The following is a 24,489-nucleotide window of genomic DNA, read 5'->3' on the forward strand; positions in this document are numbered from 1 at the left end:
CGAATAATATGTGTCTGACTCCCATTATCTCCCTTAATCTGTCGTTTTTCATCCTATCCCTTCTGGATTTACAGGCTGCTCTCCTCCAGAAGTCCATTTCGATCGTCGTTAGCATTTTTTCCGTTGGTTGTTTCATAGTTTGAAGGATCGTGAAATATGTTGTCTGTTGGCTTTTGATATTGTTTGGTCCCATAATATTCCATTCATTACAGATGTTGCTTTTCTGCTCTGTACTCTTTGATTTCTGTGTCGAGTGCTCCATCTTGTGTTATTCACATTCCTAATTATTTATATTCCTTGTAGTATTTTATTTTATCCGTTCTCCAGGTCGATGCCTTGTGCTGTTACTTAGATGAACATATATTCAGTTTTTTTACATTTATTTCGAAACCTCATTTCCTCTAATCTTCTATGAGTTCATGAATGTAGCTTAAATCTTCATGATCCTGTTGTTTGATGAGCGTCTGCGATCAAAGCATGTATAGTGTAGTGTTGTCCCTGAGAGGTATTCCCTACAGGTCCTCTTCCATATCTCGTGAGCCTGTTCCAGGTAAATTTTGAATAGCTTGTGCGAGAGTCAACACCCTTGTTTCATACCTTTCGTGTTCGTAAATCCTATCAACTAAATACTGGTTTGCTTTAATTTTTGTTATATTTTCGTATGTTCATTGGACTGCTTCTATTAACCCGTTTATGAGGTTTGTTTGTTCTAGCATAGTCCACAGTTTTCTAAGAGATACAAACAACAAACGGTCTTTCGGCCGCCTTATTTTGATTTTTCAATGTTAAAAAGTATGAGTACTAGTAGCCACTTTGGACTTCTTAACGTTATGATTCATCAGGATTATGATTGTCAGGATGAAGTTCAATTTGATGGAATGAATAAATATAAAATTTATGGACAATAATCCGTGACCTCACAATCGATACCGCTTGTTAAAATTGCATTTGTAAAATATAAATTTCCAACGGATTCAATTGAAAACTTTGTTTGTTTTTTTTTGGCAACCCACTACTATGCAAACTAATTATCTTTGTTAATCTGTACCACTTTTTTAAGTGGTATTTAGGTCTTGAGCTTTCCCGCGATGTTATTGATTATAGCCGTTATGTGAGAGGGTTCATACAATTTATAATGAACCCTAATTCACCCCTAATCGCAGTTCTATTAACCTGGGTAATTACGTTTTATATGTCGAAGGTTAAGTTCGATATCAACCATGCATATAGTTTTATTAAATAGGGTAAAACTTACCGGGAAACAAGCTTTCGATTTTAGAAAGATTGACAGCCGGTCGATGAGTATAAATTTGATTGTAAATTATTAGCTTTAAATTTGGTATGAGGGGAATTTAATACTTGCTTGAAACAAGAATGATTAATTTTGATAAAGTGTCTCTGAATTTATGCAACAAATTCTAGAAGTTGTTTTGGCTTTTACATTGGACTGTAAACATATCTAGCATGATATTTTGTTGATGACTCTGAATCATATTACTCTACCGCCAAAATTCATGGACTTTTCCATGATAAAGCTATTTTCTAGTGTTTCTTTGTCCAACTTCCCAAGGTGATAACACAACTTCTTCAAGGAACCTAAACTTTTTGCTGAATTGGTTATAACATTGGTAGATTAGATAATCTGCTGTCTCTGTGGCTTGGTAAAAAAATCTTCAGGTGTCATCCTCTGTCAATGCCTATCGTCTCGATGGTATTTGATAGAGCAGTGACAGACTATAGTTTTGAATTTTTTGGATTGTTTCTCCAGAAGACTGCATCTGATCATTTTGCTATTTGTTCAGTTCGATGTTGACGAGGAGGTCTGGTCTAAGATATGACGTCTTCTTTTCCATTACCCGGTATACCTTAGTGGCCTGGTTGCCACATTAGAATTGCCTTGTTTCTGTTAGCTACTGGTTTCGGAGTTTGTTAACGCTTCCATGCTATTTTGGACTCAACAGCTTTCAGAATCTCCAAGGCAACTTTGATGTCAGAGACACAAATAGTTGTCTTTCTTTATTGGCATGGAGGGCTTGGATTTTGAAGCACAAACGCTCCTTGCACTAGGTTTTAGCCATATGTATACTACATCAACGCATTTCAAGCTAACCTAGACGGAATTTTGCTGACACTACTAATACTAGAGTGGTAATTGATCTTCGTCAATCATTCCTTTCCTATTTTGTTGTCTTAGTCATTTACATGTTCTTCTTGATGTGTGTGTGTGTGCAATTTTTCTGCTGTCACTATTTAGCATCTTGTTTAGTACATACAGAGCGATGGTGGGTCCTATTTCTAGTCATTCCACCGTATATTTCATGGAAAAAACGTATGTCGGTATATATTATATATTCTCTATTGTATTTATTTTGATGAGATATTTCTGGTAGTTTCGTGTGCATTTATTGCACCATATAATAAATGCTACTGGGATAAGCTAGAGACAAAATGTCCACTGAGAATATGTCTAGAAAGCGATTTGTAGATACAATGCAAAATTTCGGGTTTGAGGGTGAAGAGATTTGCTCTTGCTTCAGATATTTGATACAGGTTTTTTATGAACTGTAGGTCCTGTTTTATATCCTGTTCCATTCAGTACATACGAAGCAATTCTGATACATTTGACAGAAAATTTTGGAATGTGGTCTATCTGGGAAATCAATATTTCCTTATCTCGTAGATAATAACAGACCAAACAACTTACAGGAGGATAAGTTTTTACGAAAATTCCAGTACCATACCATGGAAATGGGATAATTGTTACCTGTTGCAATTTTTTTGTTTCAAATGCTGAGAAAATGGAGAGAAAGAAAATTGTCCTCGTTGAAAATATTAGGAGAAATATAAGATATTCACCAGCTGTGGTGGATTTCATAATCTCTATTTAACTCAAATTTTCCAAAATGACCAAGGACGTTTACTTATTTCGACTACTTTACACTCAAACGTTTCAGAAAGTAACAAGAAGAAGCCTGGAGCAGACTGAACTATATAAGAACAAGGTCAGAGCAGATATTTTAGATTCTATTCGTAGTAAGTACTGTACCTGAGCATCATGCTGAAGGTAGTCAGTATATGTTTAGTACGACATTTTGAATCTAGTTGGTGTAAATAGTTATATTGCCTTATATTGTAGGTAACTAACGTGCAATTTTAATTGCAGGAATTTTACAAAGATGAGACCACTCCCTCAACAACCTCACACGCTATGCTAGGGGCTGAGTTTGATTATTAACAAACTGGAAAAACATTTTCAAATCAATATAAACAGATATGTGAAAGTAGTAGAAAAATAGAAAATGTGATTCAAGTGAAAATTTCCAGCTTCATATTATATCTTATTTTCATTATCCAAAGTTAATCATATACAAGAAGAAATTTTGTTGTATCATAACCTATTTACTTGTTGATAACAGTTTATTGTTAATAAAAATTCATTTCTTCAATCTCTAATTTTCCACACCTTTTGATTTGTCTATGTTTCTAAATCTCTTTTCATTTAAAATAATTCTTTTCATGTATTTGATTTCGTTTCAAGAATTTTCGAATCTTTACAATCGAATTCATGTCTTTGTTTGATATTTCTTGGTTCGTGAATGCAGTTTTATTTTTTTTCATATTGTTGACCTTCCAATCTATTTTATAAATACTGAAATGTTTACCCTATGTAGACAACGTCACAATCCTTACAAGGTATTTGATATATAGTCCTTCTGTTGTCCTTCTGTATCCATTGATATAATTCTATAGTTCTGGGAAAGCCCTTGTATATATATATATATATATATATATATATATATATATTGCTTTTTGAATAGTTAAGCATCTAAATTCAGTGTATGATAGTTGGATAGATCTATCAAACAAACTTATTATCACAGATCTTTTTTGTGACAGCCGTCTTTAAAAAATTGAAAAAAAAAATATTTTTAATCAGAAGCGATCCAAAATCAAGACGATTTAGAAACATAAAAGTTTATTTTAACTAATTACTTTTTATAATCCTCATTTTACTCAACATATATACGAAGATATATATAATCTGAGTACAGCTGGATGAGCCCTGAAAGAAACGTTAATTTCGTATAGAAATATCCATATGAAACTTTCGATAAAAAAAATTAAGAAAAAATGAGAAAATCATCGAAGACGAAAAAGATATTATACACAATGAAACTAATAAAAAATGATATATAATAGACAACTACATGAAATCAGAAACTTGCAATTGCCTGTATGTATCAACTACTCAGATGAGGATGTGTGGAAATGTAGCTATTGGAAGAAGGAGAAAATTATAAGTAGGACATATAAAATGAAACGAAAACGTCGGAAGGGACAGTCCTTGATGTTATATACAATGAAGTAGTGATTACAAAATCACAAAATAACAATAAATAAAATTAATTCCAAGTAAAGACGGAATGAGATGAACAACTACACACATGAATTTAACTTAATTGGTTAGGGCTACAATAGATAGGTACAAAAAAGCTGAAATGTACCAAGTTGAAACAAATAAAATATATGAAATGTACCAAGTTAAAACGAATAAAACATATATTATTTCTATACTTACGATTTTTATCCAATTATGCCAACAAAATGTGAATTCTTGCCTATCAATATATTGATCAGTATTGACGTCGAATATACGAAAAACATCTCTTAATTCATTTTCCTTCAGTTCATAAGTTTCGCCCTTATTATTTCTAAATAAAGCCTGGCAGAGTATCCTAAATTCTTCTAAATCCAGTTTATTATCACTGAAACGATAAAAAATAAAATTTATATCAACAAGAATAAAATAATACCGACACGACACATAAATTTAATGAACAAAAATAATGCAAACCCCAAATTGATTCTGCAGATCCGTAAGTTGATAATGCATATATGAGGGCAATTATATATAAAGATATTATGGTATCTGGTCAAACGATCCAACAAGACAATTCCAGCATATATAAATCTATGATGATTCGTCAAAAATTGATTGAACTTGTAATATATAGACCTTATAGCACGAATATTGCACGGTGTGGATTTTGTTTGTTTAGGAGTATGCAAAATTGTTTAGGTTAGAAAAATTGACAAAAAAGGGGACGTGAAAAATCATGATGACAAGTTTTTGCTACGAACCACAGGAGTCGTACATGTATGGAATTTTAAAACTATCAAAAAATAGCCAAAAGATCAAAGATTATAATGGGATATATTTACTCACAGTATTTATGTTTAGAGAAGAAAAATTGTGTACAAAAATTAACAAAAAATGTGAATCACATTTTGTCTATTTTTGGACAAAAAGCATTACTCTGGTAGCTACATGCCACAATGAATATATATGGCATCCTCTGGAAATATAAACACATCCCAATAATTTTCGATTGTAGTATAACGACGACCTTTCAATCACTGTTAATTTGATATTTATTAGACCTTTCTTTAACTACATTTCGAAAATAGCTTACCGATTATTTAATAGCGGAAAAAATGGTATCGGTAGTAATTGTGGTTGCGTCATATTACTGTCAACTTGAAAGGGTAACGAACCGAAATTCTATCGCGTGAGAGATATTGATAAAAGATAGATGAATAAATTCATAAGAAGTGGCTGTTCATTTTAGAATTGATTGCGAAGCGTTTGAAGGTGATTTTGATACTAGTTCTTGATACTAGTGATTTCACTAGTTTTGTTAATAATAATTAAGATAATTTATTTTTCCAATGGCTATTCAATCATGACGAGTTCTTAGCTGGGCATTTTTGTAAATTTGTAGATTCGTTTGATAGATACCCATAACTAAAACTAGTGGTATATCCACTTTTTCCAACAATAGTCATCCACTAATATATACGAGAGGTTTTTTCTTGGAAAAAGAAGTAATTATTTAGAATCGTTCCAAAAATTTTTTCTCCACCTGGAAACTATTTTTTAGATACAATTAGATAATTGAATTGTGATATATTTTATAGGGTTTTATCGAAAAGACAAAACACGTTTTCAGGTTAGGTTAGTTTACTTATATTATCATCTGTTCATCCATTTATCCATCTCTCTGCTCATCCATGTATTTAATTATTTAATCATATACTTTTAGACTGCTTTTACATGTAAGCACACCTACAATTCCATTGACCCAGGCAAAGAGATTGCGCAAATTCTGGAGCGTGTTTGGCATGACACACGTGGAGGCATACTTGAATATGGTCATCGAAACTACCACATAAGTGAATATGTCGCCGAATTTTTATTTAGAAGACGATTTTCAAATCATTTGCATGTACTTGACATTCGCGACTTTTATTTCAAATTTATTGAAGATTTTCTTTATCAAACTGTATGTGAGCGTTTAAAGCGGATGAGTAATTTTGTAATTATAGAAAATATTTATGCCCTTTTCACCTACCATCCTCCTTGTCACTTGGTTAAAGTTTGAAGGTTGAATCATTTTGCAAATAAAAAGTTATCAGAGTTTCCTATCCGCTGTTAAAATAGTGGCAATGAATCCCACTAGTAAATGAATAAAGAAATGAAAAGGCACTGTAATTCTATAGGAACAAAAAACAAACTTTTGTCTACCTCATACTTGTACTGATCATTTATAAGAGAGCACTATTGAATGAGTGTAGTCAGATATTATGAGTATATTTCAAACAGAATGACAAGCTTGGAAAAAACTCGTATGGAAAAAGGTTACAGGAAATGATAAAGACGTAAGAGGTACATAAAGTCGGTATTAGTACATAATAGAAAAATTAACATGTCTAGCGAAACAAGGGACGGAAGTTGAATTTTCGGTCCTGCGCCTCATGATTCCCGAGGCGATGTCGAATGCATCATGATGCACGGAGCCGAAAATTGAGCTTCCAGCTCGTGTAATGTACACGTTTTTTCTTCAAACCTCGGTCGAAACTATGTACTTTTTCGCAGGGTCGAAAGTTGAAGATTTACTTTTTCCTCGGGCATCATGACGCACCGGGCCGAAAATTTAACTTTAATCGCTCGTAATATAATGCACGCATATACTTCTTATAGGGAGTTAGTTTCGAAGTTTTCTCCCTGTTACTAAGGACGAAAGTTCGTACTTTCGACCGAGGCGATGATAAGGGCATCATGACGCGCAAGACCGAGGATTCAGCTTTCGACCGGTGTAGTGTACACGATTTTTCATCATACATCAGTCAATGACACGTAATTTTAAGCAAGGACGGAAGTTGTACATCTATTTTCGCCTCGGGCATCATGACGCACAGGGTCAAAAGTTTGATTTTTTTATCCTTTATAATGTAATGCACGCGTATACTTCTTATAGGGAGAGAATGTTGAAGTTTCGTCCCTGCTCCTAGGAACGAAAGGCATAAACTGCAATTTTTGATCCAATCCAATCGATTGCAGCAATGTAAACATATTTGTAAAGAAATATATGGTTTGTACAACTCCTCAAACCTCAGAATAGATTTACGAGAGATCATAGAAAAATGCTGTAAATAGAGAAGTCCGTTAATCAAAGTCAAACACCATGGTGATTGCTTCTTTCTAATTTGGTTAGACTAAAAATAGACTGAAGATTTTTTTCGTTCTGTATTACAGTACACTGTGTCAAAAAAGATTAGTCCTTTAATTCGAAAGATTTATCACAATACAACCTCTAACTTTTCCTAAAAATATAAACTACTAAAGTAAACGTTTCGATATCACTTTTGATATTTAGAAGACCAGCAAATTATGGGAAGTATTTCAAAGGAAATAAAAAGTTTGACTTCGTTCTTTAAAAATATTTCGCAAGAATTTTCAATCTAAAATCATAGACAAATCACATCAGATTGCAATATTCCAAATCTTGAAACCATGTAGTTGTATTTTGATGAAATTTGTATTTGTATTTGAAGTAATATCCCAGAGTTGATAGACAAAATTTCTCAGTTGTTTTTTTATGTACTTCATCTTTGTTCTTACGAAGTTTACTAGTGACAGATGTGCAGCTACCAGGAATGTGGGCTACCAGGAATGTGGATGTGTAATGATAAGAACCAGTTCACCTTAATTTGTATGGCTAGTTTTGTATCATGTTTGATGTTGATATGTGGGAAGTCAGAAACTGAAATTTCATCTATTGAAAAATAGATTGAGTAACGGCTCTGGTATATTCAATTCATCAATAGTTTCGAAATACTACACAAACCATTCGATACACAACTTGGATACATTCAAGCCAGCCGAAAAAAACTACAATCAATTAAAATATGACAACCATGTTTTTAAAAGATTTGTAATATCAAATTTCATGCAATGATGTATTTGATTCTATAAGATAATAATAATTCAATGTATTTGTAATAACAATATTCTCGATTAAATTGCTACATATAAGTATGGTATTTGGTTATTGCTGCTGCGCATGCGTGGTCATTTGACCTAGATATCTGTTTTTATTGGCTATGCGCTGTAACGTGAGCGTCGAACATAAAAATTGGCCATCTCCCAGCGCGAACACGGCGCGAATATGAACACGAGCGCGAGCGTTTTTGTTTACACTTCGTTAACTGTTTAATTTATGCAAAACGCGGACGAAACTGTCAACATGAGCACTAGCGCAATTTGAATTTCTGAAAACGTTATGTTAGTGAGCTATAAAGTAAAATTTAAGATCAGGTATCAGGGCCGCTACCATGAAATTCAAACAATGATCACCATTACACAAGGTATTCGAACAGTTTCACTACATTTTACAAGTCCTTTGATCCATTTAATTATTCCATTGAACAGTTATGTCCACAGCAACACCAAACCAATGAAAATCTCTGCAAACACTAGTGTCTACAATTGCATAGTACTGTACATAATTGGTTAACCAATAAAGGGAACAACATATTATCAGTTTCTATCCGAATAGCTTTTAATTCTTCTTCTTATCATATCTGAAGACGTTGCTCAATTAGAGGGTCCGTTCACTGGCAATCATAACTGAGACCGTCCACTGGCGATTAAAAGTTGCTCGTGATTTCCCAGTTTCATTTCTTTGCGAATGAACAATGACGCTAAACGTTGAATTATATATCGAAGCTGTTAAATCAAGGCCAGCATTGTTTGATACAAAAATGAAAGAATATGCTGATAAGAGTTTAAAAAAAATGCGGAGTGAATTGTGTAGGGAGTTTGTAGAAAAATGGGATGAGCTCGGTGCGAATGAGAAAACAGAAAAAAGTTACTATAATTTTTATTTATCACATTGAATATTGATACAATGCTATTTCATAGATACAGTAATTTACATTCATGAAGTGATTCAACAATATTAATATATGAACAAAAACCTAATTATTAGTTATTAAACAAGAAAAGGAAATCGACGAAGACAAATATTCTATCTCTTCTCCCCTCATTTAAAAAATTAAAGGAGGACGAAAAATTCGTCGCTCGGACTGAAATAGTGAATGTGATGAGACGAGTTCGTACTCAGATGTCGGTGAGCATAACAACAGAATTTAATTGGTTGTAGTCCAACGAATACCACAAGTCGGGCCGGGGGAAATTCAAACTGCTCCATATCGTCAGTCCAAATTTCCCCCATCCAACAAGCTCCTTGTTATAATCATTATACATATCAATCGGCATATTCTGCGGCTCAGCTCTTTTCCACTTTCCAGAGAAAAGAATGAAGTTTTGATCTAAATCAATTACGGATTAACGATGAAGAATCTGACCAATCGTCTATTTGTGTATTTAATCATTTTTTATATATTGTTTATTATTTATATATGTTTTCTAATAAAGGAGGTACATTTTGAATAAGTTTTTACTCACCTTAAAGTTACTACCAACCTTTCCTCTGGTCCTACATCCCATCGTAAGTTTTTATTTTGAAACAAAATACGATATCTTACAACAACAGTTTTTTAAAACTTTCCTTGCTCATGCGGAAATAATTAAAACATTTAATTGGGAACTTTTTTAAATTTTCAAACAATTTATAATATTGGCCATCTGTAAGCCTTGTGCTCATTAATGCCGTCTCGACAAAATCCATTTTGAAACAGCAACTATTTAGTTGCCCGTGTGCGCTTGGAACAGCAGCGGGCAACTAAACTATTTAATCACCGAAACTAAAAAGTTGCTCGTGTGCGGCTAACCTTAGAATTGAATCTAAATCAGCCGAACAATTTATAATATTCGAGAAGAGCCAATTTATATGATCCAAAAAATTGAAATTTGAAATCATATTGAACCGATGAGAAGAATGCCTCCATTCTAATGACTCTTATTTCTGTTCAAGCATTATCGCAATAGAAATATGAGAAGGGTAAATAATATTACACATTTTTTGTAACAACTACAAATCTAATTATTTTTAGTATATCTTGTAATACTTTTTACCCCCTTGGCAAGTTTTTTCTATAAAAATATTTTTTAATGGCCTACTTTTCGTTTTTAATTACCCTCCTAGGAATATTTACAAAATATTTTAGTTTTTATTAAGTTTAAAGCACCTTCACACTCTACAGAATCACACACACTCTATTATAGTATATTCTTATTCAGTTCAAATCGTCTTTAAAATTTAGACAGTTTGATTAATCGCGAAAAAAGCAATTTACTTGATATCCAATACGTTGCGCTGGTCTGGATGCAGCAAACCCCATTAAAATCACACCACTATCTAAGATGAATAATAATAATGCAATAGCGTAAATAGAATATGTGGTATCATTTCAGATTATTAATATTTAAATTTTGTAATCATTTTTATTATGAACTAGCTTCCAGCATAGTTCAGTACCTGATTATATCTTTATCTCTTTCTTTTCCTACCATTACACTCAGATATTTTAAAACATTTGTTATTTTGAAAGTGTACCGTCCTGTTTCTATTCTGTACTCTATGTATCGTCTTAAGATCATCATATATTTTGTTTTATTCTGGTTAATGCACAGTCTTCTGGTTCTCGCTTCTTTGCTTAACTTTTTACGGCTTGCAAAATAGAGATATATCTATTGTGTAACCCAAAAAATAAATCGTTAAACTTAAAATTGTTACCTCAAGAGACGTTTTTCTCTTAATATTCTCCCATCGTGAAAAAATTCTATATGTTTATGAAACAATATTTTTTATATTCGTTCAGAATTACTGGAACTCATCTTTCCATTGAATGTTGATGTAAATCCTTTACAAAAAGGTGTGAATAAAATTTTATTTTTTGTTGATGATTCACGAAAGATTTAAAAAGCAGCGTGACATTTGGATGTTTCACAGATTATCTTGATAATAAAACGTAACTACGCAAACTAAATAATTACATCGTAAAATCATATTGGGAACGAGAATTATACAGTGATTCATTGGTAATATCTAATTTTTGAACTGGGGATTTTAAACCACAGAATATGGTTAATCAGTGCAGTTTACTTTAAAAAAGCCATTTTTTTGCGAGGATCCAGAATGCCGATTCAGATTTACTACTACCGAAGAAGAGATTTAGGTTCTTCGAAATAAAACTAGTGAGAAATTCGAACTATTTATATTGAGCACCCCACGCTTTCAGAACAGTGACTCGTTAGTCACTTCTATTTAAAATTTGGTAATTATTTAATTTAGGTGGGTGGCATACGCCCGATTTCCTTGAAATTTTAGTAAGTTGTGGAGAAAATTATGCTCATCAATTTAACATATATATGGTGCGGAAATTATTTCTTCACATACTTTTTCGAGGTTGAAAATTTAGATAGGTTAGGTTAAGTTAGGTTAGGTTAGGTTTGGCAATGCTCATACTCAAAATATTGAGCGACTTTGTCGAGATATTCGTGATAACACACCTCGTTATGGAAGAACTAGATCTCATTATCGTCAGTATTTTGGTGAATTTCTATTTAAAAGACATTATTCATATTCAAATAGAATTGAAGCAGTTTTTGAAGAAATATCACGAATGTATCCAATAGAAATTGCTATCTACATCTTTGAACAATCACCAAATTTGAACATTTTTTTATTTAGTATTCAGTATCTTCAAGAGAAGCTGCAACAAAACAATCGATGGAGTCTTTGCAAAATCAAGTGCTTACAAAATCATGAAATAAATGGAATTATCGATATTTTTTTTGTTTTATTTTTCATACAAACTTCGTTTTAGAACTGTGCTATGGCAGTCATGTCAAAGATACGGCCCGCGCTCCTCTTCAGGCCCCTGGGCCGTATCAATAAGGTCCGCGATCGCAATGTGTCACAGAAAAAAGAATCAAGTTTTTTAGAGCGAGTTTTTTCGATTCCTCTCTTGTACCTCTCGTACCTTCAAGTCTACGGATGTTTATAAGTAATTTCAAGGGCAGCGCGAGTCTAGACAAGTGAGAGATAAAGACAGTATTGCCATCTCTTAGCAGCAAGCAAGTTCAATCTGGCGCACCTACGAATTCAAAATTTATTATATGGCCCTCTGCAAAATCGAGTTTTACACCTCTGTGCTATAGCGAAGACTTTTTTACCTAAGGCTTAGAGAGTCTCACTCTAGTAGGTACATTTGTGAATAGTTGTATTCTTTGTTTAACGCGGAGATGAATATGATTGGCATGTTAATAAAAAATAGGATATGATACGATTCTATCTACCAGCAGGGAGATCTAAACCGGGGTATGGGGAGAAAGGAAAATTATTATCTGCTCCAATCATAATTCTACATTCTACACAATATTCAGCTTGATGTTAGTACTTCCAGCAAGAAATGAACCATATGACAACAATAAACTTTTTAAACAATCAATTTACTTCCTATTCACCACCCTAAAAATATCTACAACAGAAAAGATGCATTATTCGTTTGACAAAAAAGCAACACGAACAATTTTTAAATATCATAATTCTACTTAGTATTTTCATCAGAGAAACGATTTTCGTTATCAAATTCTTTTTCGCTAACGTAAAAGTTTATTTGAACTTTTTTCTTATATTGGTTTTCTTATCGACGAATTCGCTTCTATTATCTTGTTGTTTCGCATTTTCTTTCTGGAAAAGAAACCTCGAATCCAATCTCTTGCAGCAGTTATTTATCACCAAGAAGTTAGGAAATTTTTTCTAAATCATTTTCGCAAATTTTTTGATCAAACACAAATTCATTCTACTGTATGGTAATAAATAATTATTACAAATACCTACGATGCTAGTTTCTCTTCAAATATATGAACTCTATCTTTATTTATATTGTTCCAATGTACTTTTATCTATAGCAAACTTATTTAACATTTTTTAAACAGACATATATCCTCTTCTTCTATGGTACATTAGAATTTTTTTTCTTCTTTGTTCATTTTATTTGTTTGCATGTATTTTAAAGAGGTATGTGGTAAGTTCATACTTCCAACAAAAGGAGATATGAACCATTAAGCATGTTTCCTGCACCCACCCTGGTACAACTCTCCCGTTCACATTTACTTTATTGTATAGTATAAAACTTCCGATGCACTCTTTAAACTACATTTATCTGGTAAAAGAATAATAGTAAGATATAATACGTACCTCAATAAACCCGATAGCAATCACATAAAATAAATTTACGTAACTAAGTACAGACCACTTTCGGGACATATTACGTACAAATTTTTTTTAAAACGGGCATTATTGTACCTTAAACTTCTTATTATTCAGTTTACATTTTTATAACAATCTTTAATTTTTGGTTTACAAATATAAACATTATTTTTTAATAGTTATAATAAACGTACAATTATTAGCATTACTTATCTGTGAGCACGGTATTTCAAAATTATTTGTTGACGTGAGATTTTTTGAATTGCTTACATTATAATGAGTTTCTGAGACAATTACTGTGTTTGAGTTACCTGCTTTTTGAATTTTGTTAGCTATATCAATCTTATTCTGAACTAAATCCTCAATGTAGCCTTCGGCAACTTGAGATGAACTCCAACCACCATGTCGTTTCAAGTTTATGATGTCAGCACCTTCGTTAGCTAGCAAAGTCGCCGAACTACGCCTAAAGCAATGCCCTGTGTATTCCTTTGGGTTTGGCAATTTCAAAAATGTAGATATTTTGGAGGGAGCATTATCTACAGTATGTATGCCTACAGGTTGTTTGTTACATTTTCCTTTAATGTAACTAATAAAGAAAAGTCGATGAGGAACGTTGGTTGGACGTAGCGCTATATACTTCCTATCCAAATTTAGCTCTATTTCCCCTTTAATAATAATAAATGATCTAACTAAACGTCGAAATATGTCAAGTTATTTCATAGTTTTAAATAATACAAAACTCTGTTTTTACAGAAATCAATTGACCACTATCTTACACTAATTATTTTATTATTTTTTTTCATTAAAGATAGGGCGGAAAGTAAATAAAAATTAGTCCGGTAAAAGCTTTTACTGGACTATCAAAATAATTTTCTGGCTCGGTCCGACAAAATAAGTTTTTTGACCTAAAAATAAACCGGAAAGTACTAATTTCTAGCCCGTTTTAAAAAACACATCTTACATTCTCATTGTAGATCAAAATATCCAAGATGCAAAATGGTGGCACATTTTAAATTGTTTTATTTTTCATGTGTGTGATTGCAACGACATTTTGTTCGCGCTAAATTCAAATTTTTGAGTATGGTTCAACTTTCCCACCGGGGTAAGCCAACCGGTTTTCACAAGTTTTTAAAGCCATATCACGGCTGTGAATATTTATTTTTATTTCTTGATTGATTTTCGCGGCTTGTATTATACACACCATTTTCGCCGCGTCTAAAGAAGAATTTGTTTTAGTGAATGAAACTAACCGTAAAAATTATGTACTTAATCTATGTGATAAATGAATCCGCTATATACAGGCCCTGTTGATTCTAGTAAAAATAATGTTTATTTATGAAATCATTTCACTTTTATAAATTTGTAGTTTGTCAAATTAATTCTACTCTATGAAGTACGCGAAAGTCGTGTTGTAAACCTACTGATAGAAGAAACCATTCAATAAGTGAGATGTTCCATAAGATTTCTATTTTTTCACATTGTAATCATAATTTAAAGATTCATGCAGTAGCAAATGTAGGGAAGAATGCAACGCAGGACGTCGACATAAAAGGCGCCTCGCCTCGCCACTTACTCGTAAGTTCCCGAATATTTTAGATGTGGTCATACACCACATCCAAAACTCCGATAAGAAGTAAGCTAGTCGTAGACGATCAGATAATTCACCAAATAATGAAATTCAAATAACTAGGAATCGAGATCTCAGGATTTAGAGACGTGGAGAACGAAATAAGAGAGTAAACAATCAAAGCCTTAAGAATAGCAGCATGCAGAAACAGCGAAAACCAAAATAACAGCAGAAACGAAAGTACTACGCAGGATAGCCGGAAAAACCCTACTGGACATGGAAAAAAGTGAGAATATCAGAAGATTGTGCAAAATAAATGACGTCAACGAATAGGTGCGTATGGATAACAAGAGACTGGTCAAGATAGCGCGCGATAAATCCCCATTGGGGCGAAAGAGTACCAACCGACCCAGAAAAAGGTGGATTGGCAACTTTGAAGCAGGATAGAAGGCAAGGATCTCTAAGATAAAACAAGCGACTACACCTAATACACGGAAGAAGAAGAAGAAGAAGAAGAAGAACAATACAGATTTTAGAAAAATCATGTCTAATTCTGTGAACATCTAAAAATAAGATATACGTGGCAGCGTCTGTTCTGGTGCAGGGCTGGGAATAAGTGAGCCTTATCTAACTGATTCACGAAGAGTTCTGAACTTCTGGATAAACAAGACAAGACGCTTTTATTATTCCAAATCGAAGTCACAATGAAAAAAAGATCGAGCAGTGGTATATAATTTAAGAAAATGCCAGCGGAGACTTTCGTAATACTTGAGAATGATTGTTTCTCGGAATCTCAGTAGGATAGGTGACACAAGATGTTCCAAGATGGACGGGACAAACTCCGAGACATACAGAATTTCTGCCATACGGACAAACCGTTACTGCAAAATTTAACCCCGAAGTACATTGCCGTTGAAGCCTTCCAAGCTATACCGCGTGGAAAATTAACAAATCGTACCTTTCCTAATAAGTCCAAAATCTCCAGATTCATTTACTAGTGTTTTTGTTTCAAATTTTATCAAAGATCGCAACTTACAAGATTTGTTGCAATATAGGGATAAGTATTGATAATATTATTGACCGTACCCGTTATTGAAAGTTAGTGACAAAAGGAGTTTTTTCTAAATACATAATAATGGAAACTTATCTAAGATTTACAATATCTAAATTATATTCACGAATTCGGAAAGTGGGAAATGAAATTGTTAACTTCTATAACTTAATAAGGGACAATGGGTAAATTTTGCCCAGGACGCTGGTTATGCTGAAACCGGCACTGCATCTTAGTTCGATTCAAGTTGGATATAACAATATTGAAATAAATATTTCTGGGTAGATGGTTATAAAAAATATTTATTTTCGGAAAATAATTATTTCATAGTAAATTTTGTAGTATATGTCAATAAAGTTAATTTTCGTAATATATATAAAAGAATATTGAATACGCGTCATAACATTTTATTTTTCTTTTTATTATTATTGTTTAAAATTTGCATTATTCAATATATTACTACTAAAAGTTAAATTCCACTGCAGTTCTCTAAAAAACTCCGGAACGATTATAAATCAAGCTAGCTCCATCTATCATCAACACTTATAAAAACTCACTCCATTTTGTATACATGGTAAAAACAACGATAACGGTTACAAAAAGTAGAAAGCACTTTTTTAGTTAGAGAAGCTGCCAGTGACAAAAAGTTATTCCGTTTTCACTAGCTACGACAAACTACCCAAAATTAATGTTAGATTAATGATATTTACCAGTTTTTGTCAAAAGCCGTGAAGCACGCGTCCATACCGCACGTGGTGTTGGTGTTCACAAAATCAATGAAATTTGTGCTAGACATGACGCTGCAGCTGAGGTGAAACTACGCGCCAAGCGCCAAGTAGTTGATGTTCAAACTTAGTCAATATCGTTTGCGCCGTTGCCAAAGTTACACCCTAAGACTGTGATGTTCATTATACGAGGGGCGCTAGAACATGGATCAAATAAGCATTGTGCATTTTTTAGTATTGATAACAAATGATTGAATAAATACATATTGAAATTTTATCAGACAAATCCTTGAAAAAGTTTTTCTACTGTATAAAATATTGATAACAGTGATTACAGCATTTATACACATACAAAAGGTATACAGTATAAAGGTATACAGTACATTAGGACAATATTGCCATAAATTAATAATTTTTTGATAGCAAATAAATTTAAAATTGAGAAAATAAGATAAAAAAACTTTTCTGTCATTAAACTTGTTCTATGAATTTGAATATTGCGATCGGAATGATACGAACGGTTAATTTTGACATGGATCGTTTAAGTTCTCTTTTTATCACCAAAAGCTTTCCAGATAACGGAGATTTGAATCAAGTATGACAAAAATAAATCAATTAAATAAAATCAAACAATTTTTTATCGAGTTTTAGTTATAACAGTAGAAGTAACTCGGACGGTAGGGAAATGTTGAACTGTATGTTCTATTAACAAATTAAAATATGCGAGATGTTGAACGGTATGTTCTATTAACAAATTACGGTATGGAACATGTTGAACAATATATATATTCCATTAATGAATTGCGGTATGCGAAATGTTGGATGATTTATTCTATAAATTCACGGTACAGAAATGCGAGAAATGTACACCGGTATGTTCTATAAACGTCCTGCAGAATGTGAGAAAGGTACTCTTCAAGTCTTAACAAGTTTTGAGCAAAGTTTCAACTTGCTGCTCCGATCCAGTCAAGTTGTTTTGCTAAATGTCTCACAGTGAGTTTCGCGCTTAACTAAAGAAGAATTAACACCGACACAAATCAAAAACAGAGCGAGAACTATTCACGGTGATTTGTGTCCATCATTTTCATCAATTAAAAATTGTTTTGCTGGGGAAGAGAATCATTAGAAGATTATCGACGTGCAGAAGTTCCTATGACCTCCACAAAACATTGATTTAAAGGAAAAAATTGTTGTAAGTTACCGACACCTTAAAACAAAAGAAATTGCAACACAGACCGGCATATCCAAAACAAGTGTTCTCAGGATGCTATATGAGTAGAATATTGTGAGCGATTTTTAGAGCTTTGCCGCAGGGACCAAGAAAGTGTAATCTCATCGATTGTAACGAGTAATGGAACTATGGTGTATTACTATGATCCCACATCCAATAAAAATACATGAATTGACATCGGAAAAGACAACCTGTGCCATAAAAGCAAAGATCATGAAATTCAACCGTAAACTCTGACTTATTGAGGTAGTTGCGTCAAAAAATTATCGGAAAAGGGCGTGAAAAAATCAGCTTCATGATAATACTCTAGTCTATACTGCTCAGCTTTCCAAGGCTACTGTACACGAATGTGGCTTCACAGAGGTTGAGGACACCATTTAGCTCTAGTCTGGTCCCGTTCGACTATTTTTGTTCGCAAAGCTGAAATCCGAGTTAAGAGTTGAAAGATTTAACAGCAGTGTACGAACAGTTTTACTATAAAGATTCATCATTTTTCTTAAAGGCGTAGAAGCTTTAGTCAGACGTTCTGAAAAGTATGTGGGAATAAAGGGAGAAGATACTGACTGAATAATCACAGCTTTTTTATCCATGACCTTTATTTCCATGCTAGGATAAGAACTCATGGACCTCACTAAATAATAAATTAAATAATTTCCCATTTGATTACAGTTCAAGTTTTACAGTTATGTAACAGTGGAAGAGATTAAAATAGCAACGTAAATTACAAATGATGATAATAAAAAAAAACTCTACCGAACGGATCAAGGAGGATTATTTATTTACGTAAGTAGCAGTAAAATTTACCTAACCTAACCTAACCACTTACTGCTTTTTATCAACATAAAAGGTGGAAGAAGATATTTCATAGGCAAATCGTAGATAAAAATAACATCAAATTGGTCTGTTGCCACAGTACATAAAAAATATAATAAAAAGTTCAATCAATATTGATAATAAATCTTGTTAGGAATTTCATTCTTCAGCTTTCTATTAATTGATTATCAATAATAGATATCAACTTTCAAACACTAAGAAATAAATTCAATATATTTTTATATTGACAGAAAATCTAGGATATAATTTGATATTCTGTATTTTATAACATTATACCACTGAAATATATTATATTTGGTTGTACATTCCAATAGAAATAGTAACCGCCCAATCGATAGCTGTTTGACTCATTAATTGTGGTGAGTCAATCCACGTTCATTTTTTTCTTTCCTGGGTATTACACCACCATCCACGGACTCCCATTTTGTTCAGATCACTTATAACTTTCCAATTGGGTTTTTAGTTAGGTTTCTTTGGGCCGGTTTCCTAAGAGTTCCATTCTGTTTTTTATTAAATTCAGTATTATTTTTCATCCGCCTTATTTGTCTCTAATTTATTTAGTTTCAGCGTTCATAAGGATTCTATATTGTCCGTCACTCAACTTTTTTGGTCCATATATTCTTTTTATCATTTTTCTTTCGAAGGTGTTAAGTTTTTCTTCATCAGTTTTTGTTATATTCATCGTTTCTTCTCCATAGGTTACTGTTGGTCTCATTGCTGTTCTGTAGATTTTCATTTTAGTACGTCTACTGATTTTTTTGCATAGCATTTGGAGCCGGAATCTATGATATACTCAGTAGCTTGCTTGGATCCTTTGAGTAATTTCTTTTCGTTCATTATGGTTGTTAACTGTTATTAACTGTTCTACTTAAGTATTTAAAATTGTTAACCCCCGTGAATATATATTTCCCTTTCTCTGTATTCTTATGTTTGATGCCATTTTTTCATCTTTTCAACTCCATATACTTAGTCTTCTCTTCATTTAGCTCTAGCCCCCTTCCACTAGCTTCCTGTTGGATCTTCAATAATGTTCCCTTTAGTCTCTTTACACTTTTCTGATCATCTGCGAATGCTGCGTGTGCCAATATTTGAACGTCTTTAGTAATAATTGTACCTGTCAGCTTGCAATCTTTTATTATTTCGTCTAATGAAATATTACATAGAGTTGTTGATAGTCCGTCACTGAAATACTTGACTGTCAAATTTTTTGCGTAATGGCTTCAGTGTATGGGATTCGTGACAAAAACTTAATAAAGTTTGAGATACCTTCACAAGTAAATTTCCTCATAAACCAATCCCTTCGTTAAAAACTATGAAGAGTTCAAAGTTCAAAGCTCAGAGTTCATATGGATCGATATTTCTTCCATGAAAATCTGGCTTGAAAAAACATCATTAACTAAGTATTCTCACTGATAAGTATTATGATTCTAAAGGCTGCTTCACATGATGCAATACAACGTGCAATGCAATGCAAGACACAAAATATTAAATCAATTTGACGTTAGGAATTTGTTGCAGCTATGTTGCAGTAAGAAACTTTTATAATGTCAAACGAAATGTAATATGATTCTAAGGAATATTGAGTTCAGGCTGTTTAGATTCGAGTTGTGTTTTCACGAAATAAGTGTCCTTGAAATATTATATACAAATCCTAGACATTTTACATTTTTAGTATGTCAAGAACTTCATGAGAAAGATAAATTCAACCGAATTATTTTGAATTGGATTTAGAAAAATTTCATTTGGTTTCCGATTGAACCATAAATGGGGCACCTTATATGCAAAGTTTTAGAACTTGACATCAATATATCCGTTCTCGAAATATTTGTTAACGACATGTAATCTTGCAGATTTATGTTTTCATTGTAGAAAAAAATTTAAAATCATTATTGTTAAATAAGACATCATAGACTAATGCATTCACCAGCTCCTTCACTGGATTCGACACCAATTAATTTTTTCGTGTGAACATTTAAAATTTGCAACACCAGACACCCCATTATTGATACTAAGGAACGGAAATAATTGAAAAATGTGCGGATGTTATTAATAGAGAATTAGCACACTTATGGCGAAATTTTTTTAGTAAATTTGTTTTGTATATAGAAAATTGTGATAATTTGTTCGAATATCTTCCTGCCGCATGGTTTTTACTTAAATTTGTTCATTGAGATAACCGATCCAATTAGAATTTTCAAATCAACAAGGTATGGCTATTAAATGACGAGACTGGTTAAGAAAAAGGATTTTATTATAAAAATTACTCTGTATACGTTTTTTTCGTTGATCGAAGCAGTGCTGGAAGTCTTCTTTGGTGAGTGCCGTTTTTGTTTTACCGCTTCCATCGGGTTTTTCACCTAGGTAATTCCCTTTTATATATATATATATATATATATATATATATATATATATATATATATATATATATATATATAATTAACCAAAATAATTTGATGTGAACAATGAATCACAGGTTTTCACTTTCCCTAAGAAAATTAAAACACTAAGGTATTATCAAATGACGATTTTAAGATGTAAAAAACTAGAATTGGTAAGTGAATACTTCTGCCGGTCCCTGTAGCTCATTTTCTGAATTTGGTAGACAAAATATTGATTCTTACACACTTGTTTTTATTAAAAAAATTTTGATTTTTCCTTGATAACTATATTAATGTGCTGATGACGTTTAATGAGAACATATTTCATTTGGAGACAAACTTAAGCTGGTACTACAAGATGCGTCCAAAGTTTGCATCATCATTCACCTTCCACGTTGGCTTAACAACAAAGCGATAAAGTGATGAACGCCATACAATAAGTATAAATATTCTAACATTATGTAGTTGTACAACAAGTGTTGGTTTCAGTTTCGTTCCAATATTCGGTACTACTTTGACGCAGGTGAAGAAAACCGACTTTCCATGGTCAACGTTGGAAGCAAAACTTCGTCCAATGACTTTCACACTACATTAGAAGCATTGGACTCATTGTGTGGTACGACATTGGTGACTGGTCATTGAATAAAATTTCATCAAGTCATAGTATTGAAAAAATAAAATCAAATATTGATTTCATTAAAAACATCTTTTCCCACAAATCAAACTTGTTCAAATCTTAGGAAATATGTTTCGTTATTGTAGATTCATAATCGAATGTCCTCAAAATTGTACTTTGAATAATACGGAAAAATAAATTACATCACAATGATAATGTATACAACGAATATCAATCGGATCCTATGATAAATATTTCCTCACGTGAATATTTTCGAAACACAAACACAAACAGCGGTTTACCATACAATTTAGAAAATGTTTGTCCTTCATGGGTTAAATATTGTTTAGTTTTAGTTCGACCTTGGGAGCGATGAGAGTAGTTTTGTTTACATTGTATACCAACTAATTCAGGAAATAGATTGTGATGTAAGAGTAAATATCAATTTCAATTTCAAGGTCCTTTTATACGGTCATATCAGTTCATATCAGTTCTCGGATTTAAAGATAAAAACTGAAGAGAAGCCAAAACTCGACGGATAACTGACAGGATGGAAAGACCTGTTGTTCCATTTCAGTTTTAAGAATTCCTGTGTAAGCAAATGCGTCAGACTCTTGCTTATGCTTCAGTTTGCTTCGCAATATTTCATCTGTATTTCTCTCTTGATTTGGTGTTACTAATAATCTAAATAAATCATAAAACTAACTTAGACCTATTACTTACCTTTGTATAGACCTTGAGAATCCTTATAATAGAAATAACAAGTTTCAGGTATAATTTTACCTAGACTTGGTGTTTATATTACAGTATTAAATCTGAGATTTTTATCCTAGAGTCACAATTCTGCTTTCGCATTATAGGCGTCACAAGACTTGAGAATACGAGATATGCAACCTCAATCATCCGTAAATAGTTTAGCCAACCAATTGACTCTAGTCGGAATTCCTTTATCAACTTTAAAGAAAACAAGGAATTTATTTTGGGGTTCAAGGTTTTAGACCATTGTCTTCTTTTTTTTCCTCCATTTTTCATCCATAAGGTTGCAAACTTATTATATAATATACGAGGATGGTCTCAGAAGTACTTGGCCCCTCCTTTCAGCTCCATACAATTTTCTCAGCGATGTTCAATACGTTCGATACCCTTTTTATAATGAGAACTGTCAAGATCCTCAAAATAGCCATTAACTGCCAACATCCATTGTAGTAAAATCTTTAATTACCGAACCATTTTTTTCATATCTGGGAACAGAAAAAAATCCGAGGGGGTTAAATATGGCGGAAAGGATGCATGAGGTAGAAATTAAAAATTTAATTCATTAATTCTGGCGATTGTAATAACGGATGTGTGAGCTGGTGCATTGTCTTGATGAAACAACAGTTGTTTCTCAGCCAAATGCTGTTATTTTAGCTTGATTTGATAGTTTTCCTTTTTCAATATAATCAGTGGAAATTATCCCACACGCATCGCAAAAAACCGACGACATGACTTTGCTTGCAGATGTAATGGTCTTTGCCTTCTTTAGAGCCGGTTCTTCCTTTTCAGTCCATTGTTTTGATAGTTGTTTTGTTTCAGGTATCATGTGATGGACCCACGTTTCATCCATTGTCTAAAACGGCACAAAAATTCGGCTTTATATCTGTGAAACATTACCAAACACTCGTTGGAAACACTTTCCCGGCGCTGTATAAAAATGTTATTTTTAACCAAAAGCAGAGTTAGCAGGTTGACACTCTTAGCCGACGATTTAAATTATCTTCAACGAGCTTATGTTAATGATATAAAGACTTCTATGTTATTATTGTCTTGCTTTTCATATTGACTATAATAAACAAGTTGTTACTGCTCATTCATTAACGTTAGTGGCGTCTCCGTATCACTGCATAATATACAGACAAACGTTTCTGCGACGTCATATTGGCGTACGATATTATCGATGCTCTTCGTTCTTACCCATATAACGTCATTAGAGGAGTTTGATCAATATTTTGTGAATGGAAACGTTTATGAATAGGCGCTTGTTACCAAATTAATTTGAAGTTCGTTTTCGTTATTTTTCTATCAATATCGATCGTGTTTTTCAAAAAAGTTAATTTTAGTAAAAGTACATATATAATAGTTATTTTCGTATATATTAAATCAATTAAGTTTGATATATTCGGTTTTTTTCAGAAAATGGTAGCTAGTCTTTTGGTTTCATGAAGTTTCTCCACATAATATGAATGAAAATAAGAATAATTTCGTATCAAACCCAACAATTCTTTTTAAAATATTTTGCTTTTGAAGAACTTATATTAAACAGTCAGGGTAGGTTTTACAATACATTTATGAACGTAGGATAGACAAATATTAAAACCAATACTTCCTATTCCGAAAATGGGAAACAGTTAATATACATATGTTCTATATGACACGAAATCGGATGAACAGGTGGATGGCCGATGGGGGTTACCACTATGAAGAAGTTTCCATAGGGTTTACAAGAATTAGAAGAATTCTCTAGAGGGTTTGCAAGTAATGACGGTAGCGTCTACAGAAGTTATGCAAAAAGTAAATAAGTGTGA

General features: G+C 32.7%; 2 protein-coding genes across 30 annotated transcripts in view; one reads left to right on the plus strand and one right to left on the minus strand.

The window, feature by feature from the left end:
* LOC130902301 (nicotinamidase) overlaps positions 1 to 16,954 on the minus strand; it is a 31,299-nt gene extending 14,345 nt beyond the window's left edge. Inside the window, exons 1-2 of the mRNA XM_057814327.1 lie at positions 16,852 to 16,954; positions 4,580 to 4,766 (exon numbers count right to left, since the gene is read on the minus strand). Of these exons, the coding sequence (XP_057670310.1) occupies positions 4,580 to 4,766; positions 16,852 to 16,937 (273 nt within the window). The 5' untranslated portion in view covers positions 16,938 to 16,954. The remainder of the gene's footprint in view (positions 1 to 4,579; positions 4,767 to 16,851) is intronic.
* The window catches only part of LOC130902297 (coiled-coil domain-containing protein CG32809), a 373,790-nt gene that overhangs the window by 232,945 nt on the left and 116,356 nt on the right, over positions 1 to 24,489 (plus strand). The gene's annotated exons all lie outside the window — the stretch shown is intronic.

Source organism: Diorhabda carinulata, chromosome X (genome assembly GCF_026250575.1).
Source record: "Diorhabda carinulata isolate Delta chromosome X, icDioCari1.1, whole genome shotgun sequence".
Lineage (NCBI taxonomy): Eukaryota > Metazoa > Arthropoda > Insecta > Coleoptera > Chrysomelidae > Diorhabda > Diorhabda carinulata.